At 39.3% G+C, this 21,450-nt stretch overlaps 2 protein-coding genes across 2 annotated transcripts in view; both read left to right on the forward strand.

Annotated features, from left to right (window-relative positions):
• The first annotated feature begins 1,951 nt into the window (after positions 1-1,951).
• On the forward strand, positions 1,952-16,437 carry trmt1l (tRNA methyltransferase 1-like). Its single transcript, XM_005734276.1, has 16 exons — positions 1,952-2,019; positions 5,204-5,299; positions 5,436-5,498; positions 7,505-7,618; positions 7,831-7,895; positions 10,489-10,645; positions 12,396-12,516; positions 12,601-12,680; positions 12,956-13,208; positions 13,670-13,882; positions 13,964-14,154; positions 14,329-14,395; positions 14,973-15,136; positions 15,214-15,279; positions 15,694-15,820; positions 15,984-16,437. Exons 1-16 carry the CDS (start codon positions 1,959-1,961, stop codon positions 16,171-16,173), a joined length of 2,028 nt encoding a protein of 675 aa, XP_005734333.1. The 5' UTR covers positions 1,952-1,958; the 3' UTR covers positions 16,174-16,437.
• Positions 16,438-18,146: 1,709 nt separating this feature from the next.
• The window catches only part of niban1a (niban apoptosis regulator 1a), a 27,437-nt gene continuing 24,133 nt past the window's right edge, over positions 18,147-21,450 (forward strand). The window contains exon 1 of the mRNA XM_005734277.1: positions 18,147-18,309. Coding sequence (XP_005734334.1) covers positions 18,255-18,309 — 55 coding nt within the window. The 5' untranslated portion in view covers positions 18,147-18,254. The remainder of the gene's footprint in view (positions 18,310-21,450) is intronic.

Below are 21,450 nucleotides of genomic sequence, written 5' to 3' on the forward strand. Positions count from 1 at the left end.
ATACCTGGTTACATCGAACTCACTGTAACACACAACGAATCCCACACCTACACAGGAGTAGTTGTAACGGATAATTGGATGTTTTAGACTGCCTCTGAAACTAATATTTCTTGTTGTGTAGCTTGTGCACCTGCTATGCCAACACTGGCCACATCACCATTTCGACTACCATCAGGTAATTGTCCAGCCAGCCTAGCATGCATGCTGCAGATGTTTAGAAGTCCTTCGCTGTCCCCAAGTGTAACCTGTATTTCTTTCTGCATTATTGCATACAGCAGGGCATGCAGGATGTTCGGAACGTGCTGTTGAACGTTTATCCCTAACAACACTGCACCTAATGGCACTAAACCAAGCATTAGAAGGGCTCACTGGCCTGAAATGAGTCAACACTTTTCCATGCATGGTATCAGTCAGCATTTGCGGAAATGAACAGGATATTGAAATCCAACTCGAAGTACCAATCCAGACGCCGCTTTCTCGTGAAAGACCCTTCCCCTGATCAGTCTTGTCAAGGAGATCTACAGATAATTCCTTTGACTTCAGTTTGGTTTGTGCTCTGACTTGCACTGTTAACTTTGGGATTTTAAATAGACAGGTGTGTGCTTTTTCAAATCATGTCCAGTCAAGAGAATTTACCACAGATGGACTCCAACCAAACTGTAGAAACATCTGATAGATGATTACTGGAAACAGGATGTATGAAAGCTCGTTTTTAGTGTAATGTTAAAGGCTGTGAATACTGTAAATATGATATTTTTGTTTTCAATAAATTTACAAGAATTTAAAGCGAATTTTTTTCCACTTTGCAATTATGGAGCATTGTGTACAGAATCTTTGAGGTGAAAAACAAAATGACTCTATTTTGCAATAAGGCTGTAACATGAGAAAATGTGCAACAAGTGCAGTGCTGTAAATGCTTTCCAGATGCAATGTATTTTTGTCAGTAAATGACAGTGACAAAGTTTTCTCATGATAGTCTGTCCTGGTTTAGCAAAACTGTGCACCTACCCTTGTCTGCCGGAAGGATGATGATGATATTACTAAGCGGTATGAGTGCCACCTTCTCCTTGATACTGATATGCTTACTTATATATTATATATACTTATATGCTTGGGTCTTTGCATTGCTAAGACAGGCCAAAACTTTAATCCACAATAACAGTCTGAATAGGGGAAGAAACTGTTTGTGGAAGTGTGGGACCTGATTGACCTGAGGAGTCAGCCAGTGTGTAGCGGGTCAAACAGGTGGTGGGATGCAAGACAGGAGGAGCTGGCGATGGCCTGCAGAGCGCAGCCAGTGATTTTTTTGGGTAGTGTTAATTACGCTCTGCGCAGCCTTCCTGTTCTCAGTAGTGACCCTAATGCAAAAGCAATGTATAAGTCATTGCAGTCATTGTGTAAAAGCTTACATTCTTTGTTGAGTAATTACATGCTTATCACATGTTTGCTTAGGAAAATTAGGAATTGTCTCAAAACTGGTTTGCCATATGGATGGGTGGTTCATTCCTTTAGCCATTACATTAATCATTTCATTTTTTTAACAGTCAGTTTAATAATAAAATTCCATGACAAAATATTGCAACAAAAACGGAAAACCTGTTTGGAGACATTATCTTATAATTAGGTATGTCATAATTACAAATATTCTGATCTTGTAATTATTTTTGTCAACATCATTGAAATGAACCAGTAAGAGTTCTTCTTCACTTTCTATAGGCTACTTGCATAATTTGACACTGAAGGTATGTGGTTATCCTCAGCACGTTGCCAGGTATTCTGAGTGTGGTATTATTTTATTTGCAACAGTAACTCATTTTAGATTATAAAATGTGTATTAATCACGCTTCTGTCGTGAATGCGATGCGCTTCCGTAAAATGTCAAATTGCGTTTAAAACAACGCGCCCTACGTAAAGAACGTAGAATAGAACATTTCCTGTGTGTGCTGCTGTAGTTCGTAATGGCGGAGCTTAAAGAGGCGGACGCTGCTCAGCTACACCAGGAGGACGTCGATAACAAACGTGGGTAAACTGTAGCGCCTGCATGTTTGGTCGCTAAATTTGCAAACATACAATGCAGCATAAATCATACTACAGGCATTATTAATGCTACGCAGCCTATTTAACGGGAGTTTGAGTTTATAACTGCGGAACTAAACGAGGGCCTCACCATGGAGCTCCGCCATAGGACCTAATAGTCAACAACATCAACGACAAAAAGGGAGGCGGTAATAGTACTCCGCTATCGCTTCCTGTTGCATGAGATAGCGCAGCTGGCTTTGAACATCTGCTGATTTTAATGTGGTTTGAGTTGCGTTTTCAGTTAACCTGGTCTCATCACGGAGCTGCACTACAGGACCGCAGAGCCGCTCACTTCATACCGCTTAAACTGTTCATTTATTTTAACCGGTGTTCCAGCTTAACTGGTTTTGGTTTTCATTGGTGATGTTTGTGAACATTTCATCTGTGGACCCAAATTCAGGGCCCTATTCTAGGAAGCATGTCCAGCAAACCTTAGTTTAAAAATAAAATATGAGTTGGTCAACTTTATGATCGGCAACTCCGGGTTGCTCCAGAACAGCTGATCAGAGTAAGTTCAGTCAACTAACTCTGAGTAAGTTCATCCTGAGTTAGATCCAAAATGTATCATTTTAATTTAATATCCTTGCTCATCATTTAGCCAGCTTGAACTTTCATTAGATGAATTTGAATCCTAATTCTACGTCTGATTTTAGATCTAATGATTCAGCTGAAACCTGAAAGGTCAAAATGCAAGAGAGAGAAAGTGAAGATGAAATGCAGAGAGACTGATCAGACACAGTTTACTGATGGACCCAGATAGCAAAGAGTCCAGATGCATTCATCCACAGTTTAGTTTAACCTTCAATAAAAACAGTTTCTGCTATAACTCCAGTAACAATAAAGAATTCCATTATTTCTACCTTTTATTGGATAAAAATGCTTAAAGACAGAAAAACTTTGCTTTAATGTTGCCAGTGTAAGCATTCGTCATTTGGTCAAATATTAACCTGATAGATGTTGGCTTCCTGAGATTCACTGTTTCACATTTAACAAAAAAAAAGCAGGGCAGCATTTTACGAAGGAGTGTTAGGGTCATATTAAGAAAAAAATATTATTTCAGACTATTTTCAGACTTGTAATTCTATTTTGAGATAAAAGTCAAAATTTTGTTTTTTTTGGAAAACATCAAAAAGATGATTAGATTACAGCTGCTTTACCCTCGACCCTCAGAGGGTATCGCAATTGTGGCAGTTTGTCCTGAAACAACAAGAGTAATCTCCACATTTCGACTGTAACTCTTTTCAAGGAAAGGAAAAGTGGCTAGGAGAATTGCTAAGAACTTGGGTAAAGACAAGAGCCTTGTGTTGTTAATTATAATGACCTTACACTATTGTCCTTAAAAATGTAATGCTGCGTGTCACATTGTTAAGGACAGATGGATTGAAACTACAATGGGCAGAAGATGGACTACAAGATGCACATTTGCCAACACGTGTTCTCATATCAGTGATTTATGGAAGTCATATAAATGAGGTCAGCCTGTGGACAAATATCCCTTTGTTCCAAAGGTTGGAATTTTAAAGATAGAGGAACTTTTAGGGCCATATTTACAAATGTCTAAGCTGCCTTTTGAAGTTGAAAAGCTCATGGCTTTAAAGAGTCCCAGTGTTAGTTTTGTGATTGAAAGTTGTGAACAGGAGGAGTTTTGTGGCTGAAATATGGAGTTTCACTTTCAGGAGGAGAATATTTAAACCAGTTACGTTATCAGGCGAGTGAGTCATCTGCACTTCAAGTGGATGGCTCAAGTTGTTATTGCAGTGCCAAAACATCGGCTCTGTCCTGAAATTTCGCTCAGTCCTCACACTGAGCCCCACAATAACACTGTCTTTGTTGTGCTGTGAGCACATAGTGAGTGACTTGTTTTTGCTGACTCTGTAACAAATTAAGTTTTACTATATAACTGCCTACAAGATGCCAAAGATCAGTAAACACAAAATGTTCTTACCCTTAATGAAAACAAGGCTTCAGAATAATACCCCTATGGATGAGTTCACTTTGCCCACTTCCTTCTTATTGTTCTTCTACTGTTAGAAATCTTTAATGTTTCTAAATATTTATTTTAAATTATACAAGCAGTTGACTAGTTTTCGCCATTACATGAAATTACCAAAGCAAAATCCTGTCGTCCCCCAAAACACATTGAAAAACGTATTCATGCCGCCATCACCTCTAGATTGCATTATTGCAGTTCTCTGTATTTGGGTCTTGACAAGTCTCTACATAGTGGTTTGGATCCACCCATTTATGGCTACAAGAAGTGCAAGAAGACTTAATTGTGGACCACATGGCATTAAACCATGAAACAAAAATGGAAATGACTAAAATGATAAGCTTGGCAGTGGATGGAACAACAACACTTGAAGGACAAACTGTATACCTACATTTATACCTGGAAAAAGGATAACATTGGAGAAGGGTCTCAAGATTCACAAAGGCCTAACCCAAGTGTCTGAGAGGATTAGCGAGGGCCTCGTGTTGATCACTTGTTCCTTAAACGTGCATCAGAACCGCAGATAAAGCCAGATGAAGCACAAATGGGTAAAACATAAAGAAACTCTGTCTGGAAACATGATGTGATGTTATTCTTGTTCTTGTTAATGTTGTTTTTAAGTTAAGCTTTTCTTTCTCTTCAAAGAAGTCTGTCAGTAACTTTTTTAAAAAGTGTATTCTGCTGACATTTATCTGAAATGCTTATGCCTGACATACTTAACAGTTGTGTGTGGTAGAGAAAAATCCAAATGTTCTTTTAATGAGCTGTTTTTGTTTTCTTTAAGTGCATTCAAATTTAAGTGGGGAGTAAACTTCAGTGGCAACTCCTTAACTTTATTGTTCTCAGGTTTTGTGAAACGATGTCAAATATTTTTTATTTTTATTGAAATAAAATCATAAAATCGAATTTCCATCATTTTCCTCTGACCTGTAGTGATTAATTTGGTATTAGTTGTCTAGTTTTGGAGAAGTTGGTCATAGAGGTAAATATAATAATACTACTACTACTACCAATGATGATGATGATGATGATGATGATGATGATAATAATAATAATAATTAAAACTTTGAGCCATTGAACTCCTTTAAAATAGTTAAGGAAGTATTTTTCTTTTCTCTCTCTTCATTTCTGAAGGTGGGGATGGGGGCGATGGACCATTTGTTGCTGAGGAGACACTGAAGAGTGAAAGTGCCACAGATGATGATGCCAAACCCTCCATCACAACCGCTGGTAATTAAATACAACTCGATTTTTGCATAACAGCTGCATTCCTGTGCTCATCAGAATTGAATCAGGTAGCAATAATGACTAAACTTTAACTGGTCTTTGTAATAATATAACAAGTGTTCTGTTTTTCTCCAAATAGAGAGACACCTCTCCATTCAAACTAAACTGGAGGGCCTTGAGATGCTGGTTGACCTCAGCGGTGGTAAATTAATTTCTTTAGTTTTTATTAGACAGTCAGTGACAGACGGGCAGATTTAAAGACTTGTTGATTTGTTATTGAACAATTACATATTAGAACAAAATTGATACCCCCCCCCTCCCCCCGTGAGATTTTCAACATAGCATTTCTAAACATAGTAGTTTTCCTTACAAAACTTCCTTAGAAAGTTTTCCTTAGAATTAATTATTATTATAGTACACAGTAAATACTTTAAGAAAAAACAACAACAATAAAAAACGATGGATATACAAAGTTATCACAGATATTCCAAGAGTCAAGAACTGGAGGGAAAAGTAATGAAGAAATTCAAAGAGAGGCACACAGTAAAGAACAGGCAAGTGAAAAATAAAAAAATGAATAGTGACAGATGTGTATAAAGACTCCAGTAAAACTACCAAGACACTAGTGAATAACCAATAATAGCCAAGCCAGGAACTATAGTGAGGAGACTCACAACAACTATGCACAGGAAGGGACCATTATGTTGCAGGTCGGGAAAAACTTTACTTCTGCAGAAGAGATGCCTTCAAGCCAGCCTGAAGTATGTTAAGGATAACCTAGAGACAGATTATACATACGGATATGTCCTTTGGTCAGATGAGATGAAAGAGCTCTAGACTCTTTGGTTATAGAGAATGCTGACACTCAGAGAATACTGTCGTCAAATAGAAACACTATGATGGGAGTATTATGAAATATTATCGTTTTAAAAAAGAACAGCTTTTCATTGTCCTCATCTGTATGTTAGCTTATTGATTATGTAATTATTTAGCTAATACCAATAAAGTAGCTAAATGACACAATAACAATCCCTCACCTTCAGTGTGTATTTGACAATCATTTCTTAAGGAATCCATTTCATACTTGTTAATCACTCTTTGTTTTTATAGTGCAGGGTGATACATTTTAGTGAACTTTAAGGGACAACGATAGGCATTTAAATTGACAGATATTGAACTGAAAATACAAACAGCTGTACAAATGCGCAACAATTCTTGTTAAGTTTAAAAAGGCAAAAACACTTCTGAAGAGTGCACCTCAATGATCTCATGATCCCTTGTAAACAAGTACCTGGGGAAAGTGGGAAGGAAACAGACCTCTCGCAGAACCAGGCTCAGGCACATCCTGGTCAGAGGGTAAAATGAAAAAAATAAGAATATAGGGAGACCAGTAAAGATGGGACAAAACACAAACTACAGGAGAGACAAACAAAACAGCAAGTAACAAATACCATTACTTCTAGATCCCGACCGATAGAGAATTTTTAGGGTTATACTGATATTTGGTCATTTCAAAAATCCAATATTGTGATATGTTAGCTGTGTTTCTTTTTCTTTCAGACACATGATACACAAACAGATTTCCCTAACATTAGTTATGTGGAGCTATTTATTTAATCATTTACACTTTGCTCAATTCTGCTGGTGCTGGCTCATCGTGTGTTGCCAACTGGGAATATACAGAGTGGCATTTCCTGGGAAAAACAGCAACACATGGTTGAAGGGTGTTTAATTTTAAAATGTTCATTTATTGGCCATATTAAATATTGATACTAATAGGGCTTGCAAATAGTTAATATCAGCCGAATGTATCGGTTTGAGGTTAAATTACACATCAAAGCACACTGATAGTAAATGCACAAGGTTGAAATTAGTATGTGTTTAAGAGGTTAGTTGACAATGAATCAGTAATTATTGATACTCTAATAATTACTTCAGTAATCTTTTTGAGTCCTGTCAAATGTGATCAGATGTGTCAGATTTTACATGATTGAAAATTTTCACAGTTTCAGACGTTGTATCAGGATGTATCAGCTTTTACCATTCAGACATTTATGGACAAAGCAAATATTGATTCAGTCCTGTATTTTATTTTATTTTTTACATTTGAAATACAGTTATGTAATAGGTCACACACCAACCAATGAATTTTAATCAATAAAGCAGTTGATTAGTGTTGTGCTGATTTTTGCCTTTTTCGCTCAAAAGCTGGGCGGAAATCGTGTCCTCTGTGTCCTGAGGAGAAATTTAAGGCCTGTTACAGCCACAAACTCCGCCGACACCTGCAGAACCTCCACTGGAAAGTGTATGCAGAGTTTGAAGGTAGGAACAATACAAATCGACACACATACAACAATAACCAGCAGTCATCTGGTTTCAACTCAAATCTGCAGCAGCAAGGAGTTGTTTCTTCTGTGTGACTGATGCTGGATCATATTTTGTGTTTAAATTTGTCCTGGATAAGGGTGTGGTCACTGTTTGTACTCCAGGGATCTTCTTCTGTATCAAAATGTGAAAACTGTTTCTTTGAACAGGCTACAGGATGTGCATCTGTCACCTGCCCTGCAGAAATGTTAAGCCCAGCCTCAGCGGAGATCATGTGAGACACAAAACACATACACACATCATTTAGGTTTTTGTAAACAATAAAATGCTAATAAGATAAACATAAAAACAGGTAACAATTAACAAGTTTTAAGACTTCCTGAGTGTGCAGGGCTAAAGTGCTGAAATGAAATAAATAAATGGATCTTTAACGTTACAGTGTGTAAGAGTAGATTGCACATTGCCGTCTGCCTCTGTGCTGTGTGTCAGCAAAGCTTTGTCCAGGCGTTGGTAGGATTTTTGTTCTATGAGACACATTTTCTATCTGCTGGTGATGCATGCGATGCAGGGGACTCCTGTTCTTGCTGCTCTTTCTGCTGAGGTCCTCATTAAGCACATGAGCAATTGTGGGCATCTTCACGTTGTACTTACAGATTTTTGCTGTTTCATCTTCAATAGTGGTTCTGACGCTCACTAGTCCTCGGCCTCCTTCCTTATGCTTAACGTATTTAGTTCAGTGAAATTTTATTCATACAGTGGTTGTTGAAAACCCCAACAATCAAATGACCACCAAATTCTTGGTGATAGTGAGAAGGAAAAACTTTTAAACTTTTTTAAAAGGAAAAGTTTTAACAGGAAGAAACCTCCAGCAGACCTAGGCTCAGGGAGGGGCGGCCAGCTGCTGCTACCGGTTGGCGCTAATGGGAGAGGGGACAGGACAAAAGACACTCTGTGGAAGAGAGCCAGAGATGAATAATAATTAAATGCAGAGTGGTGTATAACCACACAGTGAGCAAAAAAGGTGAGTGAAAGAAGAAATACTCATCATGGGGATCCCCCAGCAGCCTTCGCCTGTTGCAGCACAGCTAAGGGAAGATTCGGGGTCACCTGAGCCAGCCCTAACTATATGCTTTATCAAAAAGGAAAGTTTGAAGCCTAATCGTAAAAGTAGAGAGGATGTCTGGCTTCCAAATCCAAACTAGGAGCTGAGAGCAAACTGCTCTGTTGGGATGATATGATACTATAAGGTCATTAAGATAAGTTGGGTCTGATTATTTAAGACCTTGTATGTGAGGAGAAGGATTTTAAATTAGTTTCTGGATTTAACAGGGAGCCAACAAAGAGAAAATAATACCTCGGTGTTCCCTGGATAAGCTCGAGGAGGTAGCATCCTTCCTTAGGCTGCTGCCAATGCAACCCGGCCATGGATAAGTGGAAGGAAATGGATGGACAGATTGGCAGACATTTAAAAAAATCTATGTATTTGATAATTATTCATGTATTTTATTTTTGTACGTTTTGCCCTCCACAGCTGAAAGGCACTGCAAAACAAGCAAATACTCATTATTTCAAAGTTATTATGTGACAGCTTTTTTTCACATTTGTACTCCTACTTTCAAGGTCAAACAGTAATTTTGGGTTACCGGTATGTACCCTATTTTTCGGACCATAAGGCGGGTTTATATTTGTATCTGTTTTTGATTCATCGACACTGTTGTTGAATGGGTCTGTTTTCATACATAAGGCGCATTAAGCGAAACAAAACAGTCAGATAAGTCAAATTTTACTCAACTCATTCTTCTTGCTTCCTCCACTTCTGTACCATTGTTTCATTAATGCTGAATTCTCTCACAGCTGCTCTATTCCCGTGTTGTTGCAGTATTGACTAACCTCGTATTGTGGATGGATTATCTCATTTGTTCTCCTGACTGAACTTTGGTCCGTTTACAGCATCCTGCCATGCGATTGCATTTGTCCCTAACCATCAGGAACCCTCACGTTAACTTTTATTGAGTGGAAAAAAGTTAACGATCATCCTCCAGCTTCACTGTTTATGTTATGCTAACATAGCTGTGTCGCTAGCAATCATGTAGCAAATCAATATATAACAGCTAGTCCAACTTCAGTAACCCTACAAACGTCACTGCTGTTTAGTTTTCTGTCTTCATTTATGTTGGAAGTGATGGCAGAGCTGTACCTTTTAATACTTTCAGAAATCTCTCAGTCAGAACATGGCTATATCATGTTTAGGTGGAAGCTAGCGAGTGGGTGAAAAATCCACTTCAAACCATATGGGGTCATTTTTGACCCCTGAGGACCACAGGTGTGATTATGTGCTGCTATTTAAAAAATTTAAATGATTCAAAAAAACATTCTCACTAAAGTTTAACATACAGCACTCTGTGGTTAGTCAGATAGTCAAAATAATCTAAACATTTAAATATTTTATTGTTTCGTTTTATTTTCGCTCAAAAACAGATACAAATATAAATAAATACAAATACTTTATGTAAACAAGGTCTGGTGGCCCTAAATTGCAAAATGAAAGGTAAATTTTGTGCTAATATGTTAATCTTAAGTAAAACTAAGGTGAACACTGAATTGATTGACAATTTGCACTTTGTACTTGAAAAAACACTCAAATGACGTCGGGTCGTTTTCGACCCCTGAGGACCACAGGTGTATGGAAATCGGGAGGACAAGGGTTAAGTGCGCCTCATGGTGCGGAAAATACGGAATGTGGCAATACAGGACACTACAGCAACATTAAATTCATATTATCAGCATATTGCATATTCCTTTTTCTTGTGAGAGAATGATCTGGGCTTATATTTGATCACTTTGTTGTTTGTATTCTTTCCCTGTAGGCATCTGGGAGACACGTCGCTCACTACCACTGCGTAGTGTGCTCTGTTACCATTGCCAGGAAGACGGACATGATTAGCCACTTGAAACGCCACGTAAACAAAGGGGAGACTGAGGCTAGCTACTCCGGGACCTCAGATGTCCTGTTTGAAGAGCCAAGTAAGAAACACTGAGCTAAGCTGACGTTTACAGTTGCAGTATTGATAAAAATCATAAAAGTCCCCTCAGAGGTGAAGTGAAGTTTATATTATGACTTCCTGAAAATCTCCCAAATGAAAGGTGTTTTATGGCAGGTCTGGACCCAGGGCCACTTGAAGAAGTTGACCATGAGCTGTCATGTTTACTTGTAGTAATAATAATAATAATAATAACTTTATTTATAAAGCGCTTTCAGACAAAGTGCTGTACAGCTATTTGAAAATAAAGAGATAAATTAAATAAGAGTATAATAATAATAAATAAGAGAACAAAGCAGAATGCACTTTGGGAAGACGGTGATCTATCAGAGGCAGGCCCTGCATCATAACCATGTTCTCTGGTGACTGTGGCCTCTCTCAGCAAAACCATGTCTCCTGCCATATCACAAAAAATGCTTCAATAAAGATCTCAGCAACATGAAGATTGTGTCTTGGCCTTGAGATTTCCAAGATCTCCATCCAATCAAACATCTGGGGGGAGGTGTTGGAAAAAAATGGCTGTTCGTTGTAGTATGAGTGAAATGGACACAATTTTAACATTTTAGAAACAATCAGAGATGGACCAGGAGTACCATTCAAAAATAAACACAACTAATGTCTCAGATTATGATTGTTTGTGATTTGTGACACAAATATAATTCTATATTGGCACAATCATCTCGATGCTGCACAGAGCTTACTTCGGTCTAGATAGTAAAAGTTTCATCTTTGATTTCTCCAGTGCAATCCTGCTCCCACTCCAAGAAAGAAAATCTCAGTAAACATGTCCACCGTCTCATGGATTGCTGACTACTTGGGCATTACTCTTTGAACACATCAGACTTTGTCCAACTCGCAGTGTGAATAAGATCAGAGAAGCAGCGATTGCTACACAGCTTTTGTCTGTCTTGGCGTAGAATGTTGATGTGGTAGAGGAATATGAGTTCCTAGGTATCCACACTCTGAACATTGCTGGAGATTTTCTATCAGTTGTGGTGAGCACAGTGTACTTTGCTGTGGTCTGCTGGGGAAGCAGCATCACAACTGCCAACTGAATAGACTGTTTAAGACAGCTGGGACTATGATTGGCTACAAAACTGGACAAACTGTGGTGGGGACTGTGATGGACCGAGTTGAAAAAAAGCAGGAGTCGTCACAGGAATTATTAGAAAAATAGGGTTTTCATTTATTTAACCCCCAAAAATTATATTTACAAAAGTCATAAATGTTGAGCTCATAAAAAAATGTCAAAAAAACACAACTGAACTCAGGTTTTGGATCATAGCAAGTAAGAAGTAAAGAAACAAATGGTTAGTCAAAAATCAAAATGAACTGGTATGAATGCATAAGTAAACTAAATGTGTGCGCTTACAAATAGAACAAATGTATCCAAACCAATCAACAAACTTATTGGAAACCAACGTGTGTTATTGTGTTTAAATAAAGAAATGAAAATACACAAGAGTTACCGACTTTGGCCATGGGTTTGGCCATCACAGGGACCATTGGACCACCTTTCAATTCTTAAAAATGGCTTATAAAGTTATTTATTGAGTCAATTTTCCAAATTGTTTTTGAATGTAAATTGTCTGTTATTTATTTTAGCTGTCTGCAGCTTGATTTCAGGGTTTTAAATGCAACACAGCTGTTAAAGGTCCTGTTTTTGTTCTGCAAAATCACAAGGTATTAGTGATAAAAAACTGATCTCTCCGTCTGCTTTATTGTGCAAACAGGTCCGTCAGGTCAAGCCTACGAAATCATGAAAGAACTTGGAACAAATGTTCAGCTCCTCCCAAACCACACCACTCCGCAGAAGAGTGACACTTACTTCAATCGCAAGATGAAGCCCAACAGGTGGAGATGAGCTCTTGTTAAAATATGTCCAGTATGTCTCTGATGTTGAGAAATTAAAGTGGAATTTGTGGGGTTTTGTTTCAGGCAGCTGGTGTTTTGTTCGCTGGCTGTTTTGGCCGAGGAGAGAAACCCTGTTGAGTGTCTGGATGCTTTTGGAGCCACAGGTGAGTATGAATGTACAGAACTCCACGGAAGAGTTTCATTTTAGTCAGGAGTTCAAACCAAAACCTTAAAAAAAACAAAAACAATAAAATAACAGAAGTTTTAGCATAATCTTGTTTATTTTTCCTATAAAAATTCTATTCATTAAGCTTAGTTTAGTTCAAATCAGTTATTAAGAGGCTGGAAGGCTGTTTGTTCTTTGCAGTGACACAGAAAGTAAATTTACATCATGTCTCAGCAGTATTAGCTAATCAATTTCTTCTTTGCCACCTTTCAGGCATCATGGGCCTCCAGTGGGCGAAGCATCTTCTTAATGCTGTGAGAGTTACTATAACAGATATCAGTGAGACATGTGTCAAAATGATCAAAGAGAACTGCAAGCTAAACAACATCCGAGTGGACGGAGGCATGCGAGTTCCCCGGGGGTCTGACGGGCCCAGCGACGAGGTCGAAGGAGTGCCCATTGCTACTGTTGAGGTCGTCAAAATGGATGCTAATGTCATCATGCACCTGCGACCTTTTGACTACATGTAAGTGTGCAGGGTATCTTTTACATGGCAAGTTAGTAACGCTGAGTCATAAAAGTTAACCTCAGTTACTCAGTTACTGTAACTGAAGTGTTTATAGACTCAATCCCTAGTTTCAAGTTTCATTTAACATGACATTTATTTTGATCCAGTTAGTCAAAATGCGATCGTTCAGGTTGAGTCTAACTTGTGATGAACAACTCCATAAGTTTTAAGTGTCTCTTAGTTTCTTAGTTGAATTGGAAACATTTATTTCTCATCTTGTCCAGTTTCAAAACAACAGGTTCCCTTTCAAAGTGGTTATGACCCTATTTCAATATAATCTTTGACTATAGCTTCATCTTTGTAGGGTTTTCATGTTATGAATCTAAATACAGTCTGTGTTATGGGTTTATGGGAGGTCCCGATTCTGTCAGAATGTCATTAAAAAATTTCTACTTCTTTCTATTTCATGAATGTTTCAGTCACCTAGATCCATTCGGTACGGCAGTGAACTACTTGGATGCTGCCTTCAGAAACGTCCGAAACCTGGGCATCATCTCTGTGACATCCACAGACACAAGCTCCCTTTATGCCAAGTCACCCAACGTCACCCTGCGTCACTATGGCTGCCACATTGTACGTACCGAATACTACAAGGAGTTGGCAGCACGAATGGTCGTGGCGACTGTCGCCAGGTAGGCTGTTTTTATTTTAATGTGGGATGTGATGCAGAATTAAATCAGCTTTTTATACTGATTAACTTCCATCTGCTGCAGAGCGGCAGCACGCTGCAACAAGGGCATTGAGGTGCTGCTAGCGGTGGCATTAGAGCATTTTGTGCTGGTGGTCGTGAGAGTCCTCAGAGGTCCTGTGCAAGCTGATGAGTCAGCCAAGAAGTTACGAAAACTGATGCACTGCCAGTGGTGTGAGGAGAGAGTGTTCCTCAAACAGGGAAACATGGTGGATGGTGAGTGGCTGAAAATCATATACTGTAGAGGATTCTTTACAAGCTTTTAAATCATGAAGCATTAAAGCAATTTAAGAATCTGTCACATATTTGGTGAGCTGTAGCAAATAATTGTAATTTTAATAAGATGCTGAAGTTACCTCATCATCGTGTTCTAATGCCTGTTTGTTTCAGACACATTACCCTGCAACTGTCATGGAAGTCTGCCTGGAAAAACAGCAGTGCAGCTGGGACCTCTATGGTAAACTGCACAGTCACAGACTGCTGCGTTCTCATGTAGCTGTAATAGTTTGGTGTTAACATCCATTCTCCTCCACTTATCCTTGTGCTAACATTTAATTTAAAACATTTTTGTGGCAATTAAATTACTTAATGGCCAGTGAAAGAAATGCTTTACCAAAATCCTGATACTTTAAACCATTTTTGTTATTGAAGGATGCATCTAACACCCACAAAAACTGGGTGCATAATTTAATGATAAAAACAAGCTTGTAAAGAGTCTAGAAAGAGATAAAAGCATGATATCACCACAAGAACCAACAATCAAGAACTATTTTAAAACTGTGTGGCTCATCCTGGCCCTAGTTCTCTATTCCTCTAATGCCTTCCTTAATTAGACTAAATAACCCATCTAAAGTCTAAATATGCAAGGTATTCCCTGAAAAAGATATCATCTGGATGGGAGAATATGCTGCTCGAAAACCTGTATGTTTTTCCAAACTGCGCTTGCATCCTATGAAGTTGTGTACACAAGCAAAGAGTTAAAGTGTCATTGTCCAAATACTTACCAAGCTGTTTGTGTATGTGTGCATGTGCAGGTCTGGTCCTCTATTTAACACAGGCTTTCTGAGAAGGATGCTTTCTGCAGCTGTGAAGCACAGCATGGATGATATCCAGCCGCTTGTCAAAACCCTGATCTATGAGTCTGAGTGCAACACTCTCAAGTCTTTAGTCCACGGACCGTCTGCTCTCACCAACCAAGGTACCAATCTATCATCTGTAACATGGGTCTGATGTTGACATGGTTGAATCTTAAAAGGATCTTCTGTTCTTCTGCAGTGGAGTGCGGCGTTGTCATTAAGACCTTAAACACTGGAGAGGAGTCGGGTGCTGCTGATCAGTCTGGTGAGTCAAAGTTTTCTAAGCCTCCATTATTCACTCAGGCCTCCTACTTGGTGTGAAATATTTTCACACACATGGACAACTGAGTGAAAACCTGCAGCAGACAAGGGAAAGGAGTAAAGACTGTGTACACAGACGGCCATACTCTAAGCATGCATGTGTCCTCTAGAGGGCAGTGCAAGCCTTTCCTGCATTAAAGAGATTCATGATGAATAAATTAACTACTTAATTTTAACACTTTTTACAGGCATCGTCTATTAAAAAAACTATTGTAGTTTTGTCCTAAAAATTTCCTTTACTGCATTATTTCAGACATATTCAGTATTCAGTATAACATATATGACGTTACATAAAAATGATTTTTGACTTCTTCATTTCCAGTTTTCTGTTGAGGTATAATTTTGAATTTTCCCGTAGGAAAGAGGAAGATTGCAGATGAATCTGGGAACTTTGTGAAAAAGCTCAAGTCTGATGCCGCTCTGGATCACCCACCATTCTACTACAGCATCCATCGCCACAGCATTCGTGGAATGAATATGCCCAAGTGAGTGACCTTTACCAAACTCTCTCAAGAATTCAGGTATTTTCACATTTTGGTGACTTTGCCACAAATTTGAAAACTAATGACCAAAGTACAAAAACAGGCCAAACACTAGTCAGGATCGGTTTGAGTGCACCTCGCTGTAAATACTTTGTTCTGTGCACAGGTTGAACAAGTTCCTTCAGTACCTGACAGAAGCTGGCTTCAGAGTGAGTCGGACTCACTTTGATCCAACGGGGGTTCGAACCGACGCCACGCTGCTGCAGTTTAAATCTGTCCTCGCCAAGTACAGCGTTCCTACATGCACCAACGCTAGCGCCACTCAGACCAGCGTGAGCATGGAGAAAACGGTGTGAGCAAATAAAAGGCTTCACTACTCCACACCTGGAGTGAAACTTTATTTCTTTGCTTCTTTACGCCTGAACTAAATTCTCAGTCAGTTTCAGTCAAAACATGTGGTGTTTCTGAATAAACCTTAATCAAACATAAACCAAGGAAAGATATTTTTCTATTTGTACACAAATTCAAGTGTTACAGATGGCTCATTTTATCTCTATTTATTTCTGCTGAAAATCTCTTTATTACCTTTTTGTTTCCCTTGTTTTATAAAAGCATCATAAAAATCTAGTCTCTTGCTGTCTTAGTAATTCTTTATTGGGCTCTAATTTCATTCTTTAAACTGTTCTGGGTTTTTTTTGTCCAGTGTGGAACAGGCGCACATGTTACCCAAAATGTACAATGAAGGGTCAGAGTCAATACTAAGCAGTGACATATGCAGAGAGACACCTAAGAACTACTATATTTAAAATGTAACCTGCAATAGGCATGAGATATACATTAGATATTTGTGTGGTCTGTAGCTCAGAAGGTAGACCAGGTCACATACTAATCAGAAGGTTGGTGGTTTGATGCCCGTCTGCTCAAGTCTGCATGACAAATATTCTTGGGCAATATACTAACCCAGGTAGTGTGTGAATGTTAGACAGAAAACACTTCCATAGAAAGAGCATAGGAAAAAAGTGCTTGTGTGAATGAGGCACGTTGTATAAAGTGCTTTGAGTGCTCAGAGTAAAAAGTCGCTGAATAAGAACCAGCCCGTTTAGCCATAGAACAGTGACACTGAAAATATTATCAGCCTAAAAAGTGATGAAAACAACCTTAGTGCATTCAGGGAAAAGAAACACATTAAAAGACTTCGTTTTCCAAATCTGTTGCTCTGTGGATAAGTTTGTTTGCGTTGGCTCTTTCCACTGGACATGCTAATATTGGGCTTGTCTGTTAGTCACCAGCAAAACGGTAACCGCAAACTCGAGAGCCATGGAAGTACTAAGAAACTGCAATTCCTCCCATGCATGGCTCCAAAAGTAACTAAGTCGCTGCAGATTTCAGCGTTAAAATGTCAACCTTTTCAACATTTAAAAGCCGGTTTACAGTGTCATACAGAAAAGGGTTTCGGTCTCTGTGGGTAGTTTCTTCCTAGCTACTGTGTGTGAAAAGCATCTTGGATGAGAAGTCAAATGTCAAGTTCAATTGCCTGCTTTTCAATCACTCGAGACTAGCATTGCTTATGTGAGTGATTTATTTGTTTCTTTGATCAACCAAGATGGTTGTGCTTCCACCGAAGCTTATTCAATTCAATTTTATTTGTACAGCGCCAAATCACAACAACAGTCGCCTCAAGGCACTTTATATTATAAGGTAAGAGGAAAAACCCAACAATCATATGACCCCCTTTGGGCAAGCACTTTGGCGACAGTGGGAGGGAAAAACTCCCTTTTAACAGGAAGAAACCTCCGGCAGAACCAGGCTCAGGGAAAGGCGGCCATCTGCTGCGATCGGTTAGGGTGAGAGAAGGAATGCAGGATAAAAGACACGCTGTGGAAGAGAGCCTGAGATTAATAGCACATGTAATAACTGAAATAGAAAATCCATAAATAAACAAATAAAAAACAAAAAGATGTTATATAGCTGTTCTTGCAAAAGCAATACGTGTTCGGCACCACATTGCATTCACATCACAATTCTGTTTGCACAAGCTGCCGGACAGCTTGGGTTGGTAAAATTCTAGTATTTTTATAAATCTATCACATTGTCCCTTTCTAAGTTTGATGTCTGAAGTAAATATTTTACATTCTACCCTCTTGTCTCTTTGTCTAGATAGAGCACTCCTGAATCCAAAGGGTCAGTTACATTAATATTATTTTAATTGTCGTTTGATGAACCGAACTGAATAGAGCTTTTTACAGCTGTGATTCAACAAGTCACGGTGGATGATTAGGGAGACCACAGGCGCTATTGGGGCTGGCCTAAGTGGCGGAGCGTCACTGAATGACACACTGGCAGGAGGAGGAGGAGAGCACGCCCTGCTAGCTGATGTGACGGTGTAAGTACCTGAGTGCAGAACACTACCTGCGGATCGTCTCCTGTCAGAAGCATCATGGGGGGTTCCGCGTCCAGCCTGTTGGATGAAAACAAATCCAAGTACATTAAAGGTAAAAAAAACTAAATAACCGAGAAAGTTTGAGGTTGAAATTTTGGTATGCGTTGGGTGAGCGACGCAACGAGGGCGCAGCGCACTCCTCAGCGCGTTTCATTGAGCACCGATGGAGAGAGTGGGCTGTTTCTGTCGGGTTTAGAGCGACGTTTCACATCACTGTGTTTGGAGTCGAGGCGCTTGAAGCTGTTAGTTTGCGCATAAATATAAGAAGCGCGATTTTAATTTGAATTGTAATGCCAGTTTGAGCTTTCTTTACGTGAAAATGTGAGTCAGGTTAGAGTGGGAAACAGTTCCCGTCGATTTTCCAGAGAGCCGAGTATCAGGCTACTCGCAAAGCTGTCCGTCTGGTTATGCCTGGTTATCTTTAACCAGGCATTTTGTCCCTCTCCCAATAAGCTCTCTGGAGGGGGGGCGGGGGACACTTTACATGTATTTTTCATGGCAAAAACATTAGTTCATGCATTTATCACTTCCGCCTGGTTAGTCTGGGGGGCTCATGGAGGTCACTCCAGTATTTCCAGTACTGCTAGGAAAAAGGAAAATCAGAGAGATCGAACTTTCTTTCTTTTTTCTCTCTTTCTTTTGGGCGTGTCCAGGGGTGTGGACTAATGTTACCTGTCTTTTATTGTGTGTATGCGTGCACAGCAGACAGGTGCACATGTGGTGATGTGTGTTGCGTAAATAGTGAAATCTGATTTGAAGGCAATCCTTCATGCAGCATTTTCCCTCATGCTTTCTTCATCATACAGGCTGCTGTAGGGAGTTTTTAAAAAAAAAATTTTATTAAAGCGAATCTGAACTTCATAATTCAAGTTTTTTAACCACAAATATGGTTTATTTCAGAGGGACTGGTACTTATAGTGCTTTTCAAAGCCAACTGAGCAGTTTCAGAGTGCTTTTTAGAATAGCTTTGTTCGCTTAGTCACACACACATTCATACAGCCCTTTATTCCATGAGTAAGTGCCTTGTCTCACACACACTTAAATGAATACACTCAGGGCAAGTTGGACTTTTCTTGCCCACTTCAACATGCAATGTGGGGAGTCGGCTATTAAATCAGCCCCACTCTATTTCCTGATTAACAGGCATACCAGAAGACACCATGCTGTGACAAAATTTGGACTGATTTTGGACCTGATACCAGTTTGCAGTACTCAGCTGTAAAATGGGTTCAGCTGGGGCAGTCTGTGTTTATTTTTGTTGCCGTTCTTAATAGTATCAGAGTGGAAATGCTCTGTATGTTAGGAAGCCAGTGTTCAGACCTTCATTTAATGACATCCCCTGGGAACTTTCTATCTTCTTGAGTTTATGCTTATGGTCTGTACAAGCTGTTTGTACACTCAGTCTCAGGGTGAAGCGTGTGCTTTCACGTTTGCCTTGTCAGATTTTCCTGGCTGCTACTGAGGGGAGGCTTAAAACAGTCAAGATCAGTGACACTCTAGATCTATTTCTCATGGCCAGAGCATTCTTGTCTATCGTTATGTAGCTGTGAAATGTGTGTACAGGGTGGAGCGTGGCAATTTGGTGAGTAGTTTCCAAGGTTGGGTTAGATGAAGTGATCCTACTGCAGTACATAGTGTATGATTCATAAGCTGACAAAGGTCCAGTTTTGATGGAGCTCCGTCCCTTGACACTCACTAGCAGTTTTTCTGACTGATGTAATTTGACCTTTTTCTGACTGTGTCTGAACATATTTCTAACTCTGACTATATCATTCTCCAAAGCGATGTCTTCTTGTTGTTAAACTGTTAGCAGAGGGCTGTGTTGCTTGGTGCTGCATGTTAACACATTGGAGTTATAAAAAGGGGAGTAGAGAAGGAATATGGGATACCACCCCCCACCCGCCCCTCAGAAAACCCCCAGACCTTACATCCCACATACCCCAGATTCACACAGGATAAAGGGGGCTTGAATGTTTGATTCATGGTGTGTTGTCATTCAGTTCCAGTTTGGTTTGGTGTCATTATTCTCCAGGTTATTAAGCTTAAATTATTACAGTGGCCTTAGAAATATCAAATGTTTAGCATTGAAATGAATTCAGTTTTATGTTTATTTTTTGGGGGGGGGCGAAGCAATCTTTCGTTATTTTTTTTATGTAGTGTTAATCAGACTTGAAAATATGAGTTGATCAGCTGCAGATGAATCTGTTTTGAAGAAAAGTCGTGCCACGTTCCACACTCTTGCAACCTGTTATTTTTAACGACATGCTGCTTTTCCTAGTCTTGTGTTTACAAAATTGATTCTCTTTGAATTTGTGTTTTCTGACAGTTGACCAAGATACAACCTCTAAAGCTGAAAAAACAAGCAAATGCAGAGGCAAAAATTATAGGTCATCTAGGCCCTGCATTGATTCACAGGTGTCCCAGGAGTCTACTAGGCTTCATCCAATACTTTGAGCCATTATACTATAAGGCAGAGACAAATCTCTTGAAAAATCCTGAATACAAATGTATAGGAAAATTCCATTACATCAAATATCTCGCCTACTTACGTTCATGTACAAGCATAGTCTGCAGCTCTCTGATGCAATCACATTGGTGCGTAAATTTGTGCATAGTAATTGTAACCAGCATGGAAGAAAATCTCTCCAGACCTCATTTTGGGGAAAAGTCACTGAACTTAAGCCTTTATTTAATTAGGGACCTACTAAAAACTGAAAACTGCATCTACTAGGAGTCTGAGGGGTAGTTTTGTGGACTTCATAATACACTGCAAGTGTTAATATTTCCAAGAATTACAGTGCTTAGATGTAAATTTACCTGTAATTTTCTCTATAGTAAAAGATTTCAGGGTTAACATTGTCACCAGGTACCATATGCTTCACTTGAGCTTAGGGCAGAGGGTCTGCAAGAAACTTGGAGCATCAGAAACTTTGCTTCCTGCATTCTGATTGCTGGCATTGCTTTCAAAAAATGATCAACTTTTCACATCTAACATTACTGCTGCTGTGTCAGGAGACATGCAGGTAGGGGTGGGCGATATAAACGATAGAAACGATAGAAATTTGGCCAACGATAGAGATTTTGACTATACCGCTCTATCGCGATAGCGCATGTTGATGATGTCATCAAGCTGCGCCTGTTTTGGTCGAAAGCATTGCAGCGGCTACAACCATTATCATCTGCAAATTATGCC

The sequence above is a fragment of the Pundamilia nyererei genome, unplaced genomic scaffold (genome assembly GCF_000239375.1).
Source record: "Pundamilia nyererei isolate P.nyererei 1_Seehausen unplaced genomic scaffold, PunNye1.0 scaffold00057, whole genome shotgun sequence".
Taxonomy (NCBI): domain Eukaryota; kingdom Metazoa; phylum Chordata; class Actinopteri; order Cichliformes; family Cichlidae; genus Pundamilia; species Pundamilia nyererei.

Bases quoted from the DNA above. Each gene is read 5' to 3' on its own strand.
- trmt1l (XM_005734276.1), top strand. From the start codon at position 1,959: ATGGCGGAGCTTAAAGAGGCGGACGCTGCTCAGCTACACCAGGAGGAC. The intron at 15,137-15,213 runs GTACCAATCTAT...GTTCTTCTGCAG, and splicing joins GTCTGCTCTCACCAACCAAG to TGGAGTGCGGCGTTGTCATT. The intron at 15,280-15,693 runs GTGAGTCAAAGT...ATTTTCCCGTAG, and splicing joins GGGTGCTGCTGATCAGTCTG to GAAAGAGGAAGATTGCAGAT.